We start from the raw sequence: 19,635 nt of genomic DNA on the forward strand, positions 1-19,635 counted from the left end.
TTGAGGGCAACTTAAATGCAGAGGGCTACTTGCTTCTGCTACGGGAGCAGATCTTACCATCCTTACTGTCCGAGGATGGGAGCTATCCTGAATGGTTCCAGCAAGATGGTGCTCCACCGCACTATGGGATGATAGTCCGTCAGTACCAGGATCAACAATTCCCTCACCACTGGATTGGTCGCCGAGGGACTGTGGAATGGCCTGCACTCTCACCTGACCTGACACCATTGGACTTTTACCTCTGGGGACACCTGAAAGCCTTGGTGTATGCTACGAAAATCAGGGATCTGGCCCACTTGCGCACACGCATTGTGGATGCCTGTACTGCAATAACTCCTGAGGTTCTTCAGAATGTGGTAAGGTCATGGGAGAGACGATTACACGTGTGTGTTGCGCAAGAGGGACGTCATATTGAGCATGTGTTATAACTTTGTGGTATTGTTAACTCTGCAACAATTAAAGTTAGGTGAAAACAAATGTCACAGTTGTTTTCCTGGTGAAATTCTAGCCCATTTTGATATGTCGCACGACCCCCTTCCCATTTAAATTTCTGAAGTTGAATTCAAGATGGCGGACATCAAGATGGCTGCCGACCATGCGGGTGACGTCAATGTGGTTCCCCCTTGGCCTGATAACGATTGGTCATCGCCATTTTCACGTCCCATGCCGCAGTGGCCTTGTACTGGGGGTGTTAAGTGACTTATTGAGCCACCCTGTATAATGATATTGACACTATTTATGGTTTAGCAAGATTAATATTTTGTATATTTTTCTACACAAAATGTTTGCTATTTTTGCCCATAAAATTATTGAATTTTAAATCAAGAGAAATCGGGTGTTCTCATTTCCTTTCGAATCAGCTTCACACCATCAATACATATATTTTATTTCCTTTACTTTCCCATCTTAGAATCTAATAATCACCATTAAATGATTACGAGAGTAATATACTTTCACCAAAAGTGTTTCTGATATCTACAAAATCCTTATGTACATTATTCTATAAATTATTTATTTAGAACGATTTAAATCAGTGATTTCTTTAAAAAATCACCTGATTTAAATTAATCCACCTTGGATGGAACAGATTAACTAGTACTCTATATCCATATCGGCTGATATAGGCATATCGGTGTATCAATAAAATTGATAAAATCTATAAATATCTTAAAAGTTATCTTGTCGGTAGATTTGAAGTTGGTACTTTATCGGTATCGGACAACATTACATATCTACTCATCCTGAAAAAAATATTATTCAGAAGCAAGGGAAAAGTACTCTTTCCGTTAATACAAAAATGATATACTTTATGTGATCAGAAGTATCCGAACATCCACTGAAAATGAAGAACAAGTTTGAGCTGCCCTCCATCGGGAACACTGGCAGTCAATACGGTGAGGGACCACCCTTAGATTTGATGACAGCCTTCACTCTCGCAGGCATACTTTCAATCAGGTGGTGGAAGGTTTCCTGGGAAATGGCAGTCCGTTCCTCGCGGAGCACCAAAATGAGATGAGGTATCGATGTGGGTTGGTCTGGTCTAGCACAAAGTCGGCATTCCAAAACATCCTAGAGATGTTCTATGGGATTCAAATCAGGACACTGCGCAGAACAGTCCATTAGTGGGACGTTGTTGTCATCAAAATATTCCCCCACAAGCCCTGCAGTATGGGAGGGTGCTTGGTCATGTTGAAATACACAATGGTCATCCCCGAACTGGTCTTCAATGGTCGGCAGCATGAAAGCGGTTGTCCCTTGACATTGCCACGTAAAGCAACAAGAGGACAAAGCCCCTCCAGGAGAAACATGACCACACTGTAACTCCACCACACCCGAATTTCACTGTCGGCACTATACAGGCTGGTAGATGTCATTCACCAGGCATTCGCAACACCCACACCCTACCATCGGATCACCACATTATATACCATGGTTCATCACTCCTCACAATGGTTTTCCACTGTTCTATGGTCCACTTTCGACGCTCCTTGCACCGCACGAGGCAGTGTTTGGCACTTGGCTGTGTGATGTTTGGCTTATGGGCAGCTGCTCGGCCATGGAAACCAAGTTGCCACACAACCCTCTTCAACACTCGACGGTCTCTGGAGGTCAACATGGGATGTCGGCCTGAAAGCTTTTGGGTTTTACACATCCTTTCAAGTTTCCACTTCACTATAACATTGGAAACAGTGGACCTAGAGATGTTTAGGAGGGTGGAAATCTCCTTACACAAGTGGCACCTGACCACGTTGAAAGCCCGTGAGCTCCTCAGACCATCCCATACTGCTGTCTCATGCTGTCTGTACACTACTGAGATCGCTGATGATGTATTTCACGTGGTAGATGGCAGTACTGTGTCACCCTCTATGATAAACACACGTTTCGCAGTGTGTCCGGATACTTTTGATCACATAGAATATCTTCTTCTGCCTACATAATGAAATTATGCTTGTACTTAATCACAATATTGTAAGTTAATACCTTTATATGCTTTTTAAAAATTTCTAGCTCCTATAACATTGCCTTTCCCCTAAACTTTTAGTGCCTTATTGTATGCCTATTTGGTTGATTGATTGATTTGGTTCATATTACTTTGCTTTTCTGCCACTTTGGCTAATAATGAAGATGAGGATGAGTGATGATATGATGGAATTGATGAAGGTATACTGACAAAGAATGCCCAGGTTTGGTCTCGAACCCCTGGAGTTGTAACATGCTGTGTTAACCACTCCACCATGGAAGTCGGCACATGCATGTATACTAGGGATGGGACCGATTAATCGGTACTCTATCAGTATCGGCCGATATAGGCATATCGGTGTATCGGTAAAATTACCGATTATTTTACCGATGAGATATATCGATAAATATCGCATAATTTAGTGCAAAATTCTGCCATTTTGTTGTAATTTTTATGGATAATCTCCATGCCCTACTTTCTAAAACGGTAAACGTCTAAATATGCAATTTCATTTTCACTAGTCACCTTGAAACACACATTTATTAAGGTCAATGAACCTTTTAGGTTCTTCAAGGACCATTTCTAATTTTATATCGGATCGGTAGAATATCGGTTATCGGTATTGGTAAATTTTATATCGGTACTTTATCGGTATCGGCCCATCCCTAATGTATACCTATTTGGGTAGGTTTCGCATGTCTTGAAATCAAGGCTCTAATCATTACATGCTCGCATATGGTGCAAGTTCTGCTCTACGTAAGCTTAAGCATACTATTCCAAGTACCTGTTCATTCTCTTTCGTTGTGGTGAGAGGGAGCTTGGATGGGTCCACGTGCACATCTGGAATCGAGGTGGTGATGTTGCTTTCCGAGCCTTGCATGGTCTCCCATCCTGACGCTAGCTCTGCTATAGCGGCAGCATTCAACCTGAGGAAGAGAAAGGCCAAATCAGGGTGTCTACGCTGCACGACCAAGATAAAATTCAAGTATAATTCAAGGTTTTCAAGGCAAATTTTCCAATAAATGAAAGTTACAAATAAAAAACTGTATATATGAGGGTTGGGGCAAACATAAGTTATAGCGACTATAGTTTATGGTCATGACAACAAATTATACTTTTCATGACTTATGCTCCAGCCCTCGTAGAAATTTCAGCGAAAAATGTCCTCTCGGCCGATTTGAACTTGGGTGTCTGGCATACAAAGCCAGAGATAAGGAGCCAGCTCTGGTTTCGCCTGATTTTTCCATCACTCTAATGGAATTGCCTGTCAGTGTTGCCAAAGTGGGCTCTGTAGCCTCTGAAACACTCATGACTTCAACAGTGCCGAGTTTGTCCCAGCATAGAGTTGCAAATTACCAACGATTTGGCAAACACAAAAGATGTAAGGAATAATTTTATACAGTGCACGTTTTTAATTTGAACTCCAAAAGGACACACAAAAAATCAAATTTTCCAAAATTCGAATTAACAAAAACATCACATTATTAAATATGGTTTCAAGGGTAATAAACTTCTGTTTGAATTAACGAGTAATTCAAATTATGTAAGTTTTAATTTAAAAAGATTTCTTTCTTAAGTGCAGTTTTACATTACATTTACTTTGTGTTTGGGGAATAAAAGACGCGGATTATCATCTACATCTAATTATTACATTTAAATAACAAAGTTTGAAAGTTATTACAAAGTTCAGTTACTGTCACAGTGGTGGTGAAGTAACCAGTATTATTCTCCTGAAAACAGACTGGGTAGTCCCTGAGTACTTTGTACAGGGACATCAAATTAGAAATTCCTGCCTGAAACACAGTGGAGAGAAAAACACAAAATGAACAATAGCACCTGCAATTTTGTATGCCTATACAGTCAAAGTAACTTACACATTTTGGTGTTGTGAAGCAGGCTTGGTACCACTGTCAGTCTTGTGGGACGAAACCGAAACTGTACTCGAAGGCTTCGTCTCAACTAACTCTTTCGGCATGGGCTGGCTAAATGCTTCATCAATTTCCATCTGTAGACAAAAAGAAATACAGGAAAAGGGATATGTTAGTTCTTTAAATACAGTCAACTCTCGATTCTACGACCCTGGGTATAACGACCCTCTCGAAGTAACGACCCTTTTCCCGGGAACCGTGAAAAATTTAGAAATTTTTTTTTAAAAAAAAAGTTGAAAAATTGAAGGAAATCGGCCGAAAAATGTGTTGTTTTTTCCTCCACTCATTCCCTTCAGGAGTGCTCTACCGCTCACAATTAGGTCTGAACTAAAAATAGACACCACCACACCATGCTTGAGTGATATCCAATAGCACTTGATCTCTGCCCTCCCCTCCCTCAAGTGCACCAATGTTACCCCGCACCCGACTGCCGCTACCCAACGTGCCAGGCTTGTTTTGGCACGCTTGCTCTTGGATACGCGAGAAAAGATCGAATGTGCTTGGATGTTATTTTAAATCGACTTGTTTCCTTGTCCTAAGAGCTGCTGAAAACTCGCAGGGGAGGGTGGGAGCAGCCCGAAATGACTGCTGGACTTGCAGTCCTTGCCAATGTGTATGGCAGGTCAAGCTCTTTATATCGATAAATACCACCTCGAGAGATAAGATCACAGGAATGTTCGAAAATACAGATGCGTGGTGCCTGGAAGTCTGGCCCATCTGTCCAGCTCTGACCTAGAGTTCAGCAGATTCCCGTGAGTGAGCAACTTTCGGCCTTGTAGCCGACAACTTCCGGTAACCGCTTTCATTCAAAACATGTTCTTTGTTCCCTGCAACACTTCATAAAAAAGCGAAACTGTTAGAAATAATCAAAACCACATAGGTTAACTAAAGATCCTCAACCCGCTTCATGCGTTGTCATCCAGGTTTCCACAAAAGTTTACTTCGATCTTACGTGCATCATAACTCCAGTTTCCCACTTCATACATTTTCCTAATTGTGTCGATGTCGTAATATCTGCCAAAAAAGTGTTCCGTTGGCTGACGGACTTCACCCTCTTTTCCTGTCAGCAAACGTGGGGGGGGGGGGGGGTGATGCAGATTGTTTCAGCGACGATTTTCTTGCTGATGCGGGCTGATTACAGGCGAGGGTGGAAAAGGAACCATCCCTCTTCATTTCCTTGGATGTCTAAAATGGGACAACCAGTTCTGGATATATTCTTGAAAACGAACAAAAACCATAGAACAAGTAAAAAAAAGTGACCCTCTACCCTTTCCCCAGCTCATTCTCCGCCATTGGTGTGCATGGCAATGTTGATAATTGCAGATTTCAGTTGTTTTTTTATTTACTATTATTACTTTTTTTAATGCTGTTGTCTGCATAGGAAATATTGCCCGTATTATTATCTGTTGCATGGTAAAACGTAAAGCAAGGGTCATTTCTTTCTTCTTTACACTGGTGTTAAAAGTTCCATCTTCGACAGTTGCGTTATCTTTAAAATGCTCGGATTTTTCTCTTCCGCCACTTGTTGCTCGAACTTCCAGCCGGTCTCCTTGTTTTTACGATGCAGCTGGTGCCAGTGTTTTGTCTAGCATCTGCAAAGCTCTTGCTTGCTAACAGCAATGACTCATCCAGTGCGAAGGAAAAATTTATTGTTTTGAATCTCGCAAAGCTGTTTTGATTTGACGATAACGAAATTCGATTTCCAGAAAGGAAAACAAGAATTAAAATAACTTCATGTTCTGTGACTTCTAATAAGCAAAACTGTAAATTTAATTCACATCTGCTTTTCTTCAGAACCATTCATGTGGGGAGGGGGGGGGAGTGCTCAATGTAGGAATGGTCACTGAGGCCAATTAAAAAGACATTATTCAAGGGGAAAACTTTTGGAGGAGTGGGTGTTGACATCGAGTATACTCCTAAATACAACATTAAATTGTCCATTAACGTGAGAGTAAATAAAATCTACCATTTTGATATGTGAAAATGCAGTTTCATAAAAGCTTGTTTTCAGTTCATTTTATGCTGATGGGCTAATCGGGACTAAATATTCAGTTTAAAGTGAAATTCAATTCCAAACCCGAATGATTATTGCCACGCTGTTTAATGATGTGTCCTAGAATACGCATTGGGTGAAAACACATCGCAAGTTGCGCGTTTCCTTTTTCACGCTGGATTACAATGCAAGTCAAGGAAGGAGTTTGGACTGCTCCTTGAATGGGGGAGGAGGGTGAATGAAGTTGGTTGAAGCAAAGAAAAGTGACTTTTTTTTGCGATGTATTTTACACAGCCGAACCAGAACGAAATTTACAGCCCTGCCTTTATTTTTTTTGTCTGGTACCTGGAGAGGTTGTGTTGTTTCTCCAGAGAGATCTTATCTTAACAGTTAATCTTGTAACAGACGATGCTCCAGTAAACCCATATAACATCCAACATTCATTCTGCCCGATTATCTCCCGACTTTTGCTGGCACCAGTCTGACTGGTGTCAAGATTCTTCGAGTTTTGCTTGCAATAAGAGAGAGATTGTTTTCCTTTCCATTGATCTCAGTGCAAATGGGTTTCTCATAAACTAGAATTGTAAGAATTTCCTGGAAAAGCAACGACTGTGCACAATTGAAACAAAGTAACATTAGTTTAAATTCTCGTTTGTGAAAACTTTTTCATGTTCTATTTTCCTTCTCACAACACGCATCCTGTGCGTAACAGGTTGTATAACTACCAGGATAAATGGTGTTACCATCTCCTAGGCATCTTTGTGTTCCTTTGAGCTCCCTTTAAGCTGAAAATTGGTGCAAATTCCAATAACGACCCCTTCGAAATAACAACTCTTTTCCCGGGAACTGTGAAAGGTCGTTGAATCGAGAGTTGACTGTAACTAATAAATAGAATACGATATTTAAAAACCAAAACAAGAAAAAGTTTGTTGGTTGCACAACAGTTTTCTCTAAGAGCATAACTTAACCTGCAGGAATGCACGTATGGGTAATATATTTTTTGATCACTTCCGATGAGTGTCTAAAGCCACCCTTCTCAGTACATTCATAGTGAACCCTTACGAGTGTAGACCTTTGCAAAAACAGGAGTCCGAGATTCGGTACACAGTGGAGGCACATCATAGTGGTTCACATGTCACTTTAAACTGTAGGTCATCTCAATTAGCCTTTCTGTGCATAAAGTGAACTTAAAAGAAAACTTCAAACTATAGAAAGGACATAAGTAAAATGAAGAAAGACTGAATATTAATTAATAGAGGCACATACATATGGAGAATAACAGATCAAGATTTCGGTACAAAAGCTTAGACACATTTCGGGATCAGAAGCTGTATATAAAATGGCATTTTGGTCTTAAAATGGTGAATAAAATCCTAAATTATTTTAAAACTACACTTGTTACACAAAATAAATAAATAACCTTCTAATAAAACCAATAATGTAGTTATCAGAGTATTAAGTTTATTCCTGTGTAGTCAATTTTTGCTTCTCAAACATTTAGGGCAGAATTAATAAATGTTCTCTGAATTGCATAAACAGGATAACTGAGACTTCAGAAATTGTCATGTTGGTAAATAAACTATAAACTTCATGATTAAGAGTTTATTTCGTATTTTGGAATTCATTTTGCATCACAATGTGACAAAACATGGTAGGAAAATGCACCTCACCTTTCAAAAACATGAAAAATGAATATCACAGTGTGTTATTTCTAGAGGCATACAAATTTAGTTTTTGACGAAAACACGAAATATGAAATAACATGCTGTAATGATCATTTTTCATGTTTCTGAAAGGTGAGAGGTGCATTTTTTTACCTTGTTTTGTCACGAAATAATGAGAAATGAACTGCAAAATGCGAAATATATTCTTAAACACAAAATTTACCATTTATATACCAACGCGACACTTTCAGAAGTCTGAAGTATCCTGTGAGTTATGCAATTCACGGAAAATTGATTAATTCTGCTGTAAATATTTGAGAAGCAAAAATGGACTGCTTTACACAGGAATAAACTTAATACTCTGGTAACGACATAAATGTGCTATTAGAAGGGGCAAGTTTATTTTGTGTAATAAGTGCAGTTTTTATATCAAATTTAGGATTATATTCACAATTTGAAAACCAAAATGTCATTTTATATAGCACTTTTGATGTGATTATTCACCACTATAACACCAAAATTTTATTTTATATACCGCTTCTGAACCCGAAATAGACTGTTTTTGTACCGAAATGTTGTTTCTTTATTTACCAAAAATATGTGCCTCTAGTTATTTCACATTTCGTGTTTCTGTCAGGAACGAAATATACATGCTTCTATTAATTAATATTTTGAAAAACCATTAAGTTACAATTTTCAAGCATTCGTGTCCATAAAAACCCGAAAGAGTATCATCATTGGTATTGGTTCAAAGTGGAATAGGTTCATCACTAATCCTTCCGTTAATTATTAACAAAAATAACCACTCATTTAACACCATCCAAAAGATAGAGAGAGAAAGAAGAGGACACAAAAATTATGATTTAAAATATTAACTAACTTATTTAGTTAGCAAACAAGAAAAAGCAATACCTCATCAATAACGTTGGAATCTAGGAAATCACTGGTATCGAAGTCCTCTATCAGATCGTTTTCTTCCTTGGGTTCTTGCTTGCATTGGCTGGCTTCAAATTCAATTAGGCTATCCTGAAAGTTGCACACACACACATGAACACAAATTCAATAAATGTTTGTAGAATATTAATAAGTATGGTTCGGAAGTTAATTATCTAAAAAAAAATACCCTTAGAATAGCCTTAAAATTCTTTAAAAATGCCGAACATTTTAACAATATTGTGCTTCTGTTGATTAATGGCGTGCTTGACAAAAAACATAAAAATGCAACAAAAATGGCAAAAAATACTGAAAATGACTTAATAGCCAGAAAATACCAGAAAATGCAAAAAAAAATGTATTCTGGTTCTAACTGAAGGGAAATGAACTATCAGGTTTAGCATTGTCTTGGAAGTGCTAAAGATGATATTTCATTAACTTCCAAGTCCTATTAATAAGTTACTTTTGAAAGAAGCTAAGAGTTAACTTGTAATGGGTTATTTTTTCAACTATTTTCCAAACTCTGGCAGTTAGCATGCAAAAATATCAACAACATGGATGTACCTATAATTACTTCAAAACTCACTCACAGATCCAGAACAGTAAAAAGCACAAGCAACTGCTAACCCAACATAATGGAGCCATGATGTTTCAGTCAGTACCGTACCTGACCCCCACACAAAAGACCCAGACTTGGTGTCTAAGGTGTCGGGCTTTGGGCTCAGGCAACGGACCATGTACTGGTAAAAGTCTCCAAGGGGGAGCGTAATAACTTTTCTGCTGAGATTTCAGCAAGTGTATGAGACCGGTAAGCACCCACCGTTGTGAGTAAATCGGGGAGTTGAAAATGAGTAGCATAACCTGGTCAAGAAAACCTCCGACGACGACTGGTAGTCGTTGGTCATGCTACACACACTTCACCCCATAACTGCTGATGATGATCTGCTGGGGCATGTGAAAGTAAGGCCAGCAGTTATTAGGTAGGGCCTGGCTGTGAAGGGCTGTTGAGTCACAGGTTATTATTAATACCTAAGAAGGTACAAAAGCAGGAACTTAGGTTCCTGTTTGTTAAAACCACACCTAGGTGCAAAGTGACATGCACCTCTGTGGTCAACAGAAGTTGCCTGTCAGATCTTAGTTCAAGGATCAGTGACTATCCCAGGACTCGAAAAATTCCGGTCGCCAGGTCCCCATGGCGACTAAAAGTTTCAGTCTGGCAACTGTGATCTTTTGCTATAATATGTATGAAATTTTGATTATTCTAAGTTCTAACTGCAGTATACATCGTAAGTTAGCAAATTATTATTATTATTATTTTTTTTATCAACGTTGCGAACATTCCATAGAGTCAGTAACAATTTCTTACCCTTTGTCCCCCATTTCCTGCTTTCTCAAATAATTTAGTGATGTTTTGAATACCGTGATGCTCAGCATCTTATACAGAGAGTTTCAAAAGTCGCACAATCCAAACTTTGGAAATGTATATCATGAAAACCGTAAGAGATATTTGCACCGGGTTTTCTGCATTATAAAGCCTCATCCACTGAGATATTTTTCAATGCTTAAAATTATCAGTTCACTCCGTACAGAAAATTATATAATTTAATAACTGACGGAAAGAAGCATTCAAATTTTTTCAGAAATGAACTTCTGAGCAAGAAACATATGTAAGACATTATCGAAGGGTCATAATTAGACATTTGATGACTGATGCCATGTCAGTCTGACATTTGCGACCAATATTGGTTATGTGCAACATTTGATGAATTCTTGACTGACGATTTTATGGGTTGAGTGAAAAGTGCCATTTTTGGTACATTTATCCGTATATGTCAACACTAGCAGGTTGAAATATTGCCAACAGTTGCATGCAACATGTGTCTAAGTATTGGCTATACATTTACGTGAAAAATCGTAAATCAAGATTTTGTGCCGAAATTGGACTCTTGAGAGAATCCTAGGCTGCCCTTGGCTCACTTTTGCCGCTACTGTGCCTGTTTTTTTTTTAATTGATTCAGCATGGCGTATTCATTGGATCAGTATGTGTGCATTGCTGAAGAGTATTTACTACTCATTCTTACACTCATGTGCAAGAGGTTTTCCAATAAAAATGCCTTGCTTCTGCTGAACCTCACAAAGCAACTGTTTTAAAAATAGTCAAACACCAACAAATGATCCCACAAATTGTTTGTGTTAGTATTTATTGTTGAAAATTAGTTCTCAGATGTTTTCAGCAAATTAACAGTGATTTTTAAAATAATGTAATTGCTTTCATTTAGATAAATGCTAACATAAATTTATGAACCCAGTGATAGCCTGCCGGATTAGTTTAGTGCAGAAAACCCGATGTAAATATCTCTTACGATTTTCATGATATATATTTTCAAAGTTTGGATTGCGCAAGTTTTGAAACATACTGTACGTAGTATGCACAATCGCTAGTAGGTGGTTTCCTGGCACCTGATTTTCAGAGCTGGCGCCAAGCTTTGAAGAAAATTTTTTGAGCACTGGACTATCCTATCTCCACCTACCTTAGTGCAGTAATATTACATTTGTTTTTCATTTGGAAAAAATATTTCATTGCTCTTTTGTTTCAAATTTGTCTACTATTCCTTCAAGTGACACGGTGACATAGAAGATAGCCTAAGCTAGCAATGAAGATATGAATTTGGTACACCTCAGCCTTTGCCAACAAAGAGCATGAATTTTCAATTAAGTTTCAGAATGAGATGAAATAGACGAAGGGACACTCGCAAAGAACACCCAAGCCACCCAGGCCAGTACTCGAACCTGGGAATTTCGAAGGCAAGAACAAGTCAACCACTTAACGCACTCAATCATTGAGCTGGATCACAATGATGGGTCCATGCTATTGATACATCTGGGTTATTTACAATTTGTTGATCATTTAGAAGATAGCAGGCTTAACCTTTACCATTTTTACAACTTTCACATATTAGATAGTTTACAGAAACTAAAAATTTAAACTGACAACTACCTGAGGAAGGACCAGGCAACAGGTCAGACTTGTTAGCCACACGTAAGTAGTAACTTATGTTTTCTTTACGGATGCAGGGTGGCTACTTTAGGACCATGATAAATCCAAGTATAATTCCCAGTTTTCAAGGCAAATTTTCAAAAAAATTCAAGGCCACAAGCAGATGTTTTCTCTATCTTAACCTTCCGTATTACCGCCTCTCAACACCCACACACATGCACTATGCACTAGAGGCGCAACCACAAACTTATGTCTGAAGGGTGGGGCAAGGGGGGTAGGGGCAGTACCAGGATAAACATACCAAAAATAATAATAATGACATTATTATGACTATTATTGGTAGTAGTAGTGGTACTGTCAAAGACGTTATCATCCTCGTAAATTAGACAAAAGGGGGTAGAAGTCGGTGTTAAAGCATTTGTGTTGGTACAAACGATTTTAAATATTTCTCCTTTTTAAAAAAAACGTTCAATTTCACATTAATTAATAATGGAAAACAAGTACACAAACTGTATTTTTGAATGGCAGAAAATGCATGATAAATGCATTCCGAATATTATTCTTGCACATATAACATGTATAACTTTCACGTAAAACATATGTTTTACACATATTCAAAATGGAGTGATGTAAAATAAGAAAATACATGCCAACACTAAACATATATAGCCTATACACACACAGCATATAGGTCTATTATTTATATTCATTACATAATCAACTCATCAACCTCATAACAAACCAACAGCAAACATTATATATATTGTCTCTCAAATGTGCACGCTCCTTTTCTTCCAAACAATTGTTCGTGCGTTTAAGAAAAAATCCATGAAGAGAAGACTTACTTCTCTCTCTGGTAATTTACAGTGCATTACAGAAAACAATCATATTGCGAGTGAAGTGAACATGAAAATTTTTAATTCATTTATTGCAAACTGAAAACAATATTGATTTAATATCACGCAAATAACTTCACGAGGTGCCATGGCATACTTTCTCTCTTTTACAACTTTTATCATTTAGATTGTTCGGTGGCCAGGGCCGACTCCTGCTACTCCCTAGCTACAGCTCTAAACTTGACGAGACTAAGAAAAGCGAGCGAGTAAATTTTATGAAATTTATTTTTATTTGCATAAAATTTGAAATCGAGGGGGTAATTGCCCATCTGTAGGTGCCCTTAGCCATCAATCTTTGCCCTCTTGCCCTACTTAGAATTGATTTTCATTCACGGTTGGGGGAGGGGGGGGCAATGCTCCTCCACTGTGGTTCCGCCACTGGTATACACACACAAATATAGTAACAATGTGAAGTGTCTGTGTGATTCCAATGTATCCAAAAATTCTAATTTAATTTAATTAAACGGTATATTTAAAACATTTAATTTGAGGTCCTTAGTTTACATTTGCCATTTCACATACTCACTCGAAATACTACAAACACAAGTCACAGAAATGTTATGGTATATATTCTACCCAATCATCTTCAAGAAATCTTATCTTGCAATAATCTTCCGTCTGTCAGATTGCTCTACAAAGGACAGTAACAAAGTAAACAGATCGAGAGAATTCTGTTTTATTTTTCACACATTATTTTCCTTCCTCAATAAAAATAAAAACTCAACTGTGAAAATCTCGCCTCAGGGCATATATCAATATGTATAAATTCAACAGAATTTGGATAAATAAAAGTTGCAAATTTTCACGTCTACGGAGAAAAATTCAAGCAGAATTCACGCATAATTCCCGGAGCCAATAATTCACGCATAATTCCTGGAATTCAAGGAATTCCCGGTGAGTAGCCACCCTGGGATGGGACAGATTAATCAGTATCAGCTGATATAGACATATCGGTGCATCGGTAAAATTACAGATTATTTTACTGATCCAATATTTAGTGCAAAATTCTGCCATTTTGTTGTAATTTTTATGGATAATCTTCATGAACTACAAGAAATATAATTCTACACTGCAAGGAAAAGTACTAGATAGAGTATGGAATTGAGAGCCTCTTTGCGTGAAGAGACAAATGAGCAGAATACACTCGAAGTCCAATAGTACACATATAACCGCAATCTGTTTGTGGTGGTGGGCTCCCAAATATGGATTGTGAAGTGAAAGACAAGGTGAAATTGAAACTTAAGTGAACATAGTCATCACCTCCATGTTAAAATGTAGCTTATCTTACCAATACACAGTGATATATGAAAATGAAATAGATGATTGTGGGCTGAAACTACCAAGGTGGGTATTTTACAAACATGTGGCTATGACTATTTTGACATTAAAATGATATTCCATTGTATATGCTCGAGTGCTCAAGGATGGGAGACTCAAAGGAGTACGAGCGAGTGAAAGTCATCCCATGCTACCGTTGCAAGTGAGCAGAACCATATCTGTGTTGTTTTAAGCCAGTCTCACACGGCAGTTAGATACGTCCTCACTTAGTCATCGACTTCTAGCTTCCTCTCTTAACGATCGTGCGAGAGCTTTCTCATATTCAGTTCTCGGCAGAATTAGAAACAGTCTCTAAATCCATCAGCAATACCATAGAACTACCAATCAGAACTGAGGAGCACACTGGCCAGCTGAAGTAGAAGAAGAAGAAAGACAACAGATGTTCAACTGTTTATTCAAGGCAGCTTAAAGAAGAAAAAGATTCAACCAATACAGCTATATAAATGATTGGGGCGAATATTTTATTTGTTGAGTGAAAAGTCTACTAATTATTGATGTTTTAAATAGTTCGTATGTCTAAATTTCCTACTGTGATACTGTTATTTTACTTTCAGAACCGACGCAAATACTAATTTCAAGTAAACACTGAACAGCCACAAACGTACTATGTACTCTGTTGGCTGTTACAAATAGACTGTGCTGTGTGTAGCACCGCAGTAAAAAAATCTGCTAGTTTTGTAATGATATATAAATTATGAATTGTAATTAGTTCTTCATGGACTTCACAGTAAATTTCACAATATGTATTTTAGGAGCAAAGATATGTCAATCAAATATAAATATAATATGGTAATGTAAACAACACAATTTTCGCACTTTGAATGTTGTGAAGTTTATGTAATTTACTTGACTGGTTCGTATTGGAGGATATATTTCAAAACCGTACGAGAAGGGTTTCCTTAGAATATGCAACTTCTATCGTAATATACAGATAATGCAACTTCATACAAGTGTGTCCGTAAAGTGGTATAACAACCTAAAATAACATATGTTATATAAAATAAGAATAGGAATTCGATTCCTTTACGGGGAGGAGAAACTTCGCAGGATTCACCATCTTCAAGACCTGCGACAGAAGAAGGCTCGCCTAGCCAACTCCAATTTAACCTGGCTGGTAACCCGAGAACACATGTTCGAATATGTTATATACTCACATCCAGTGCCACAGGTTACATGTCTCATTTTTCAACAGGGCCGACTCCTGCTACTCCCTAGCTACAGCTCTAAACTTGACGAGACTAAGAAAAGCGAGCGAGTAAATTTTATGAAATTTATTTTTATTTGCATAAAATTTGAAATCGAGGGGGTAATTGCCCATCTGTAGGTGCCCTTAGCCATCAATCTTTGCCCTCTTGCCCTACTTAGAATTGATTTTCATTCACGGTTGGGGGAGGGGGGGGCAATGCTCCTCCACTGTGGTTCCGCCACTGGTATACACACACAAATATAGTAACAATGTGAAGTGTCTGTGTGATTCCAATGTATCCAAAAATTCTAATTTAATTTAATTAAACGGTATATTTAAAACATTTAATTTGAGGTCCTTAGTTTACATTTGCCATTTCACATACTCACTCGAAATACTACAAACACAAGTCACAGAAATGTTATGGTATATATTCTACCCAATCATCTTCAAGAAATCTTATCTTGCAATAATCTTCCGTCTGTCAGATTGCTCTACAAAGGACAGTAACAAAGTAAACAGATCGAGAGAATTCTGTTTTATTTTTCACACATTATTTTCCTTCCTCAATAAAAATAAAAACTCAACTGTGAAAATCTCGCCTCAGGGCATATATCAATATGTATAAATTCAACAGAATTTGGATAAATAAAAGTTGCAAATTTTCACGTCTACGGAGAAAAATTCAAGCAGAATTCACGCATAATTCCCGGAGCCAATAATTCACGCATAATTCCTGGAATTCAAGGAATTCCCGGTGAGTAGCCACCCTGGGATGGGACAGATTAATCAGTATCAGCTGATATAGACATATCGGTGCATCGGTAAAATTACAGATTATTTTACTGATCCAATATTTAGTGCAAAATTCTGCCATTTTGTTGTAATTTTTATGGATAATCTTCATGCTCTACTTTTTTTTAAAAGTAAATGTTTAAGTAAGAAACTTCTTTTGCGCTGTAGTCACCTCAAAATACACATTTCTTAAGAAGGTCAATGAAGCTTTCAGGTTCTTCAAGGACAATTTCAAATTTTATATCAGATCGGTAGAATATCAGTTATCAGTATCAGTAAATTTTATATCCGTATCAGTAAATTTTATATCCGTACTATATCAGTATTGGCCAAAAATTTCATATCAGCCCTAGTTTTGTTTAATGTTACTAGACTTGACTTAACATTAGTTCAACTATAGAAACGCCAACATGAAAATAATAATCATAATTCTTTGTAGAATGTTCAGCGAAAAATGCAGGCTCAACCAGGACTCAAACCTGGGTCTCCAGCATACCATGCCATTGCTTAGCACTGAGCTACCGAGCTGGCCTGGCTGAAAATTCTACATAGTACATCTCCTGTGTGTGCCCAATTTAAATATACAAACTTCTTTGGTAACAGATCAACATACAGATGTTTTGATTCTTAAAAAAAATAACATTAAAACAGTCATGAAAGGGCATGATGAGTGCACATTTTAAACCAGTTTACATGATTGTCTAATTGTCTACTAACCTCAAAAGTGTCTCCATTTGCTCCCACATCCCTATCAATAGGGGGCCGTTGATTAGCAATTGTCTTTGGCTTCAAAGAGACTGAAGGTGCAGGAGCCCTGCTGTATGTTCTTAATTAAGAGAAAGAAAATCATTTTAAACAGTTGCAAAAGATATAAGGAATTCCTTCATTTCAATACAATTATATTTGAAATCTCTTATTGTACATTACTTTTCTAATAATTTCAGCTAATCTAGATGCATGAGCAATTAGGCTACTTGCACCTGTCATTTAATATGAGAAGGCACTGATTAACAATGAAGTACAGGTACCGCTGAGCCAATATCAAAGCTAATGTAGCTTCTGCCAGAGTATAATTATCCTAGAAATTATACAGGATATTTGCGTTTATGTAGTAGCCGTGGTACGATAGCTCAGTCGTTAGGGTGTCTGACTACCATGCAAGACCTGGGTTTGATCCCAACGGGGGAGAACTGGGATTTTTTCCACCTGTTCAAATGGCTCCGGCACCCACCCAGCATCGTATAACGTGGGTACCTGGAGAACACACTGGGGAGTAAAGGCAGCCAGGGACATGGTGCTGATCACATCACCCCCATCTTCGGCAGTGATCAAGAAAATTTGGAGCCCTAACTCTACACCCCCTATATGCCTTCATGGCATGGTGCAAAGCACAGGGAAGAACTTTACTTTTATTTGCATTTGTTGCACGAATATTATCTGATAAAAGGATTTTCTGAATATTTTTTTTTTTATTAATATCCTGACGTAATTCCCAGTTTTAACTATTACCGTGTTCAGTTATCAGTAGTAATCAGTATAAGTAACAGCATCGGTATTATTTTTAAGTATAAGCACTAAATATAGGACAGAGCTCACAATCTAAATGGACTTCACTAAAATTCATATTGAAGATATGAACTTGTTAGCAACAACAAAATAAATATATCTAAGAACTAAATAGTCCACATATAAAACTGTATGGAGGGATTCAGAAAAACAAAGGACAACATAAAACTACAGAGAGGATTATCCTGGCTGTGTGCACATGCCAGAGCATCTTCAGTATGTTAGAATGCCATTTCCAGAATCAGGGTTACTACAATTTTTTTATTATGAAATTCCCTAACATCTCCAGGTTTTTCAGTCCAAAAATGAAATTTTTCCAGACATGTTTATCATGATTTTTGCTTTTGTACCTTGTGTTTTTCAATTAAATATATAATCCGTTAATTATTATGAATATTCACTTTTACAACCTTTTTTTGGGCAAAATTAATTCTATACACGCAAGAAAGTGAAAATTTGAAGAGTAAAATGTAAAATTACAATCAGCATCAAACGTATTGGGTGTTACAATGCTGTGCATCTAGCCTTCAGAGTAAGGTAACAGAGGTACATTATTTCACTATAACAGATCTCCGCAATATGAAAACAGGGCAAAATGGAAAGATGTTTCTCCAATGATGATTTTGAAGTAATAGAATGAAACCCAATAAGTAAAGTAAGAAATGTAGTTAGAAAGGGGATAGAAACTAGTTTGACACTTTCGAGATTGGAAAAGAAGAAACTTATTGAAGACTGTAAGAGGGGTGAACTTCCTATCGCTTTCGGTATTCCGAAAACTCATAAGGAAGGGATCCCGATGAGACCGATTATACCCATATATTCTCACCCAGGGTATAAACTGGCGAAAACTTTAGTAGAGAGGTTAAGGGAGGTTGGGGGGAAGACCGAATTCAGTGAGGAGAACTCTTGGGAAATGAAGAAGGGATTAGAGGGGATAAACATAAACAAGGAGGATGAAATACGTAGTTTTGATTTCATTAATTTGTATCCTAGCGTCCCTCGAGATAAAATCGCAGATTGTCTTCAGAGGTGGGTTATGGATAAGGGAACTGATGTTGTGACAGCCTGGGAGTTTGTACGGTGGTTCCATTTAGTATCGGGATATAATTATTTCTGTTTCAATGGGAAAATTTATAGACGGAACGAAGGACTTGCTATGGGCAACCCTGTTTCGGGAATAGTTTCCAGCATATTCCTCCATTACATTGAGAAGGATTCACTGAGTGAGGTTAACAATGATATTAAATATTTTTGTAGATATGTTGATGACATCTTGGTTATCGGGAAAAAAGAAATATTAGATCATATTTTCGAAATCATGGGAGAACAAGACGATAGAATAAAATTCACTTGTGAGATAGAAAACGAAGGAATAATTAACTATTTGGACATGAGGATTGAACGGGTTAATGGTGGGTTTCGGACTGGGGTTTACCACAAGAAGTTGGCAGGGGACAGATATATCCACCAAATTCCGAACACGCAAACAGAATTAAGAATAATCTATACATGAACTTCTACATTCGGGCCAGGAAGCTCTGTAATTGTAGGGAGCAAAGAGAGAAAGAAGAAAATTGGATAATGAAGGTGGGGTTAAGAAATGGATATAAAGTAGAGGAAATGAGGAGAATAAAGAGGGGAGCACTTAAAGTCTTGAATAAGGAAGGTGGAAGGAATGGGATAAGTAAGAATAACGAGGTAGGGGAAATAGAATACAAATATGTCGGCATCCCATCTGTAAAAATTTGATAAGATTCTAAAATACTAGGTTAAAAGGGGGAATGAGAGCTCCCCGATATATAGAGTAATATTTTAGTGAATGCAAAAAGGATGGAAAGGGGCGAAAAGAGGTCAGAGATGAGAATGGCGTGTATAAG

At 37.7% G+C, this 19,635-nt stretch overlaps 1 protein-coding gene across 1 annotated transcript in view; it reads right to left on the bottom strand.

Annotated features, from left to right (window-relative positions):
• Positions 1-19,635, bottom strand: part of PolA1 (DNA polymerase alpha catalytic subunit) — a 113,283-nt gene that overhangs the window by 72,427 nt on the left and 21,221 nt on the right. The window contains exons 5-8 of the mRNA XM_083130028.1: positions 16,910-17,018; positions 8,959-9,072; positions 4,336-4,466; positions 3,246-3,387 (exon numbers count right to left, since the gene is read on the bottom strand). Coding sequence (XP_082986154.1) covers positions 3,246-3,387; positions 4,336-4,466; positions 8,959-9,072; positions 16,910-17,018 — 496 coding nt within the window. The remainder of the gene's footprint in view (positions 1-3,245; positions 3,388-4,335; positions 4,467-8,958; positions 9,073-16,909; positions 17,019-19,635) is intronic.

The sequence above is a fragment of the Lepisma saccharinum genome, chromosome 10 (assembly GCF_977018435.1).
Source record: "Lepisma saccharinum chromosome 10, izLepSacc3.1, whole genome shotgun sequence".
NCBI classification, from domain to species: domain Eukaryota; kingdom Metazoa; phylum Arthropoda; class Insecta; order Zygentoma; family Lepismatidae; genus Lepisma; species Lepisma saccharinum.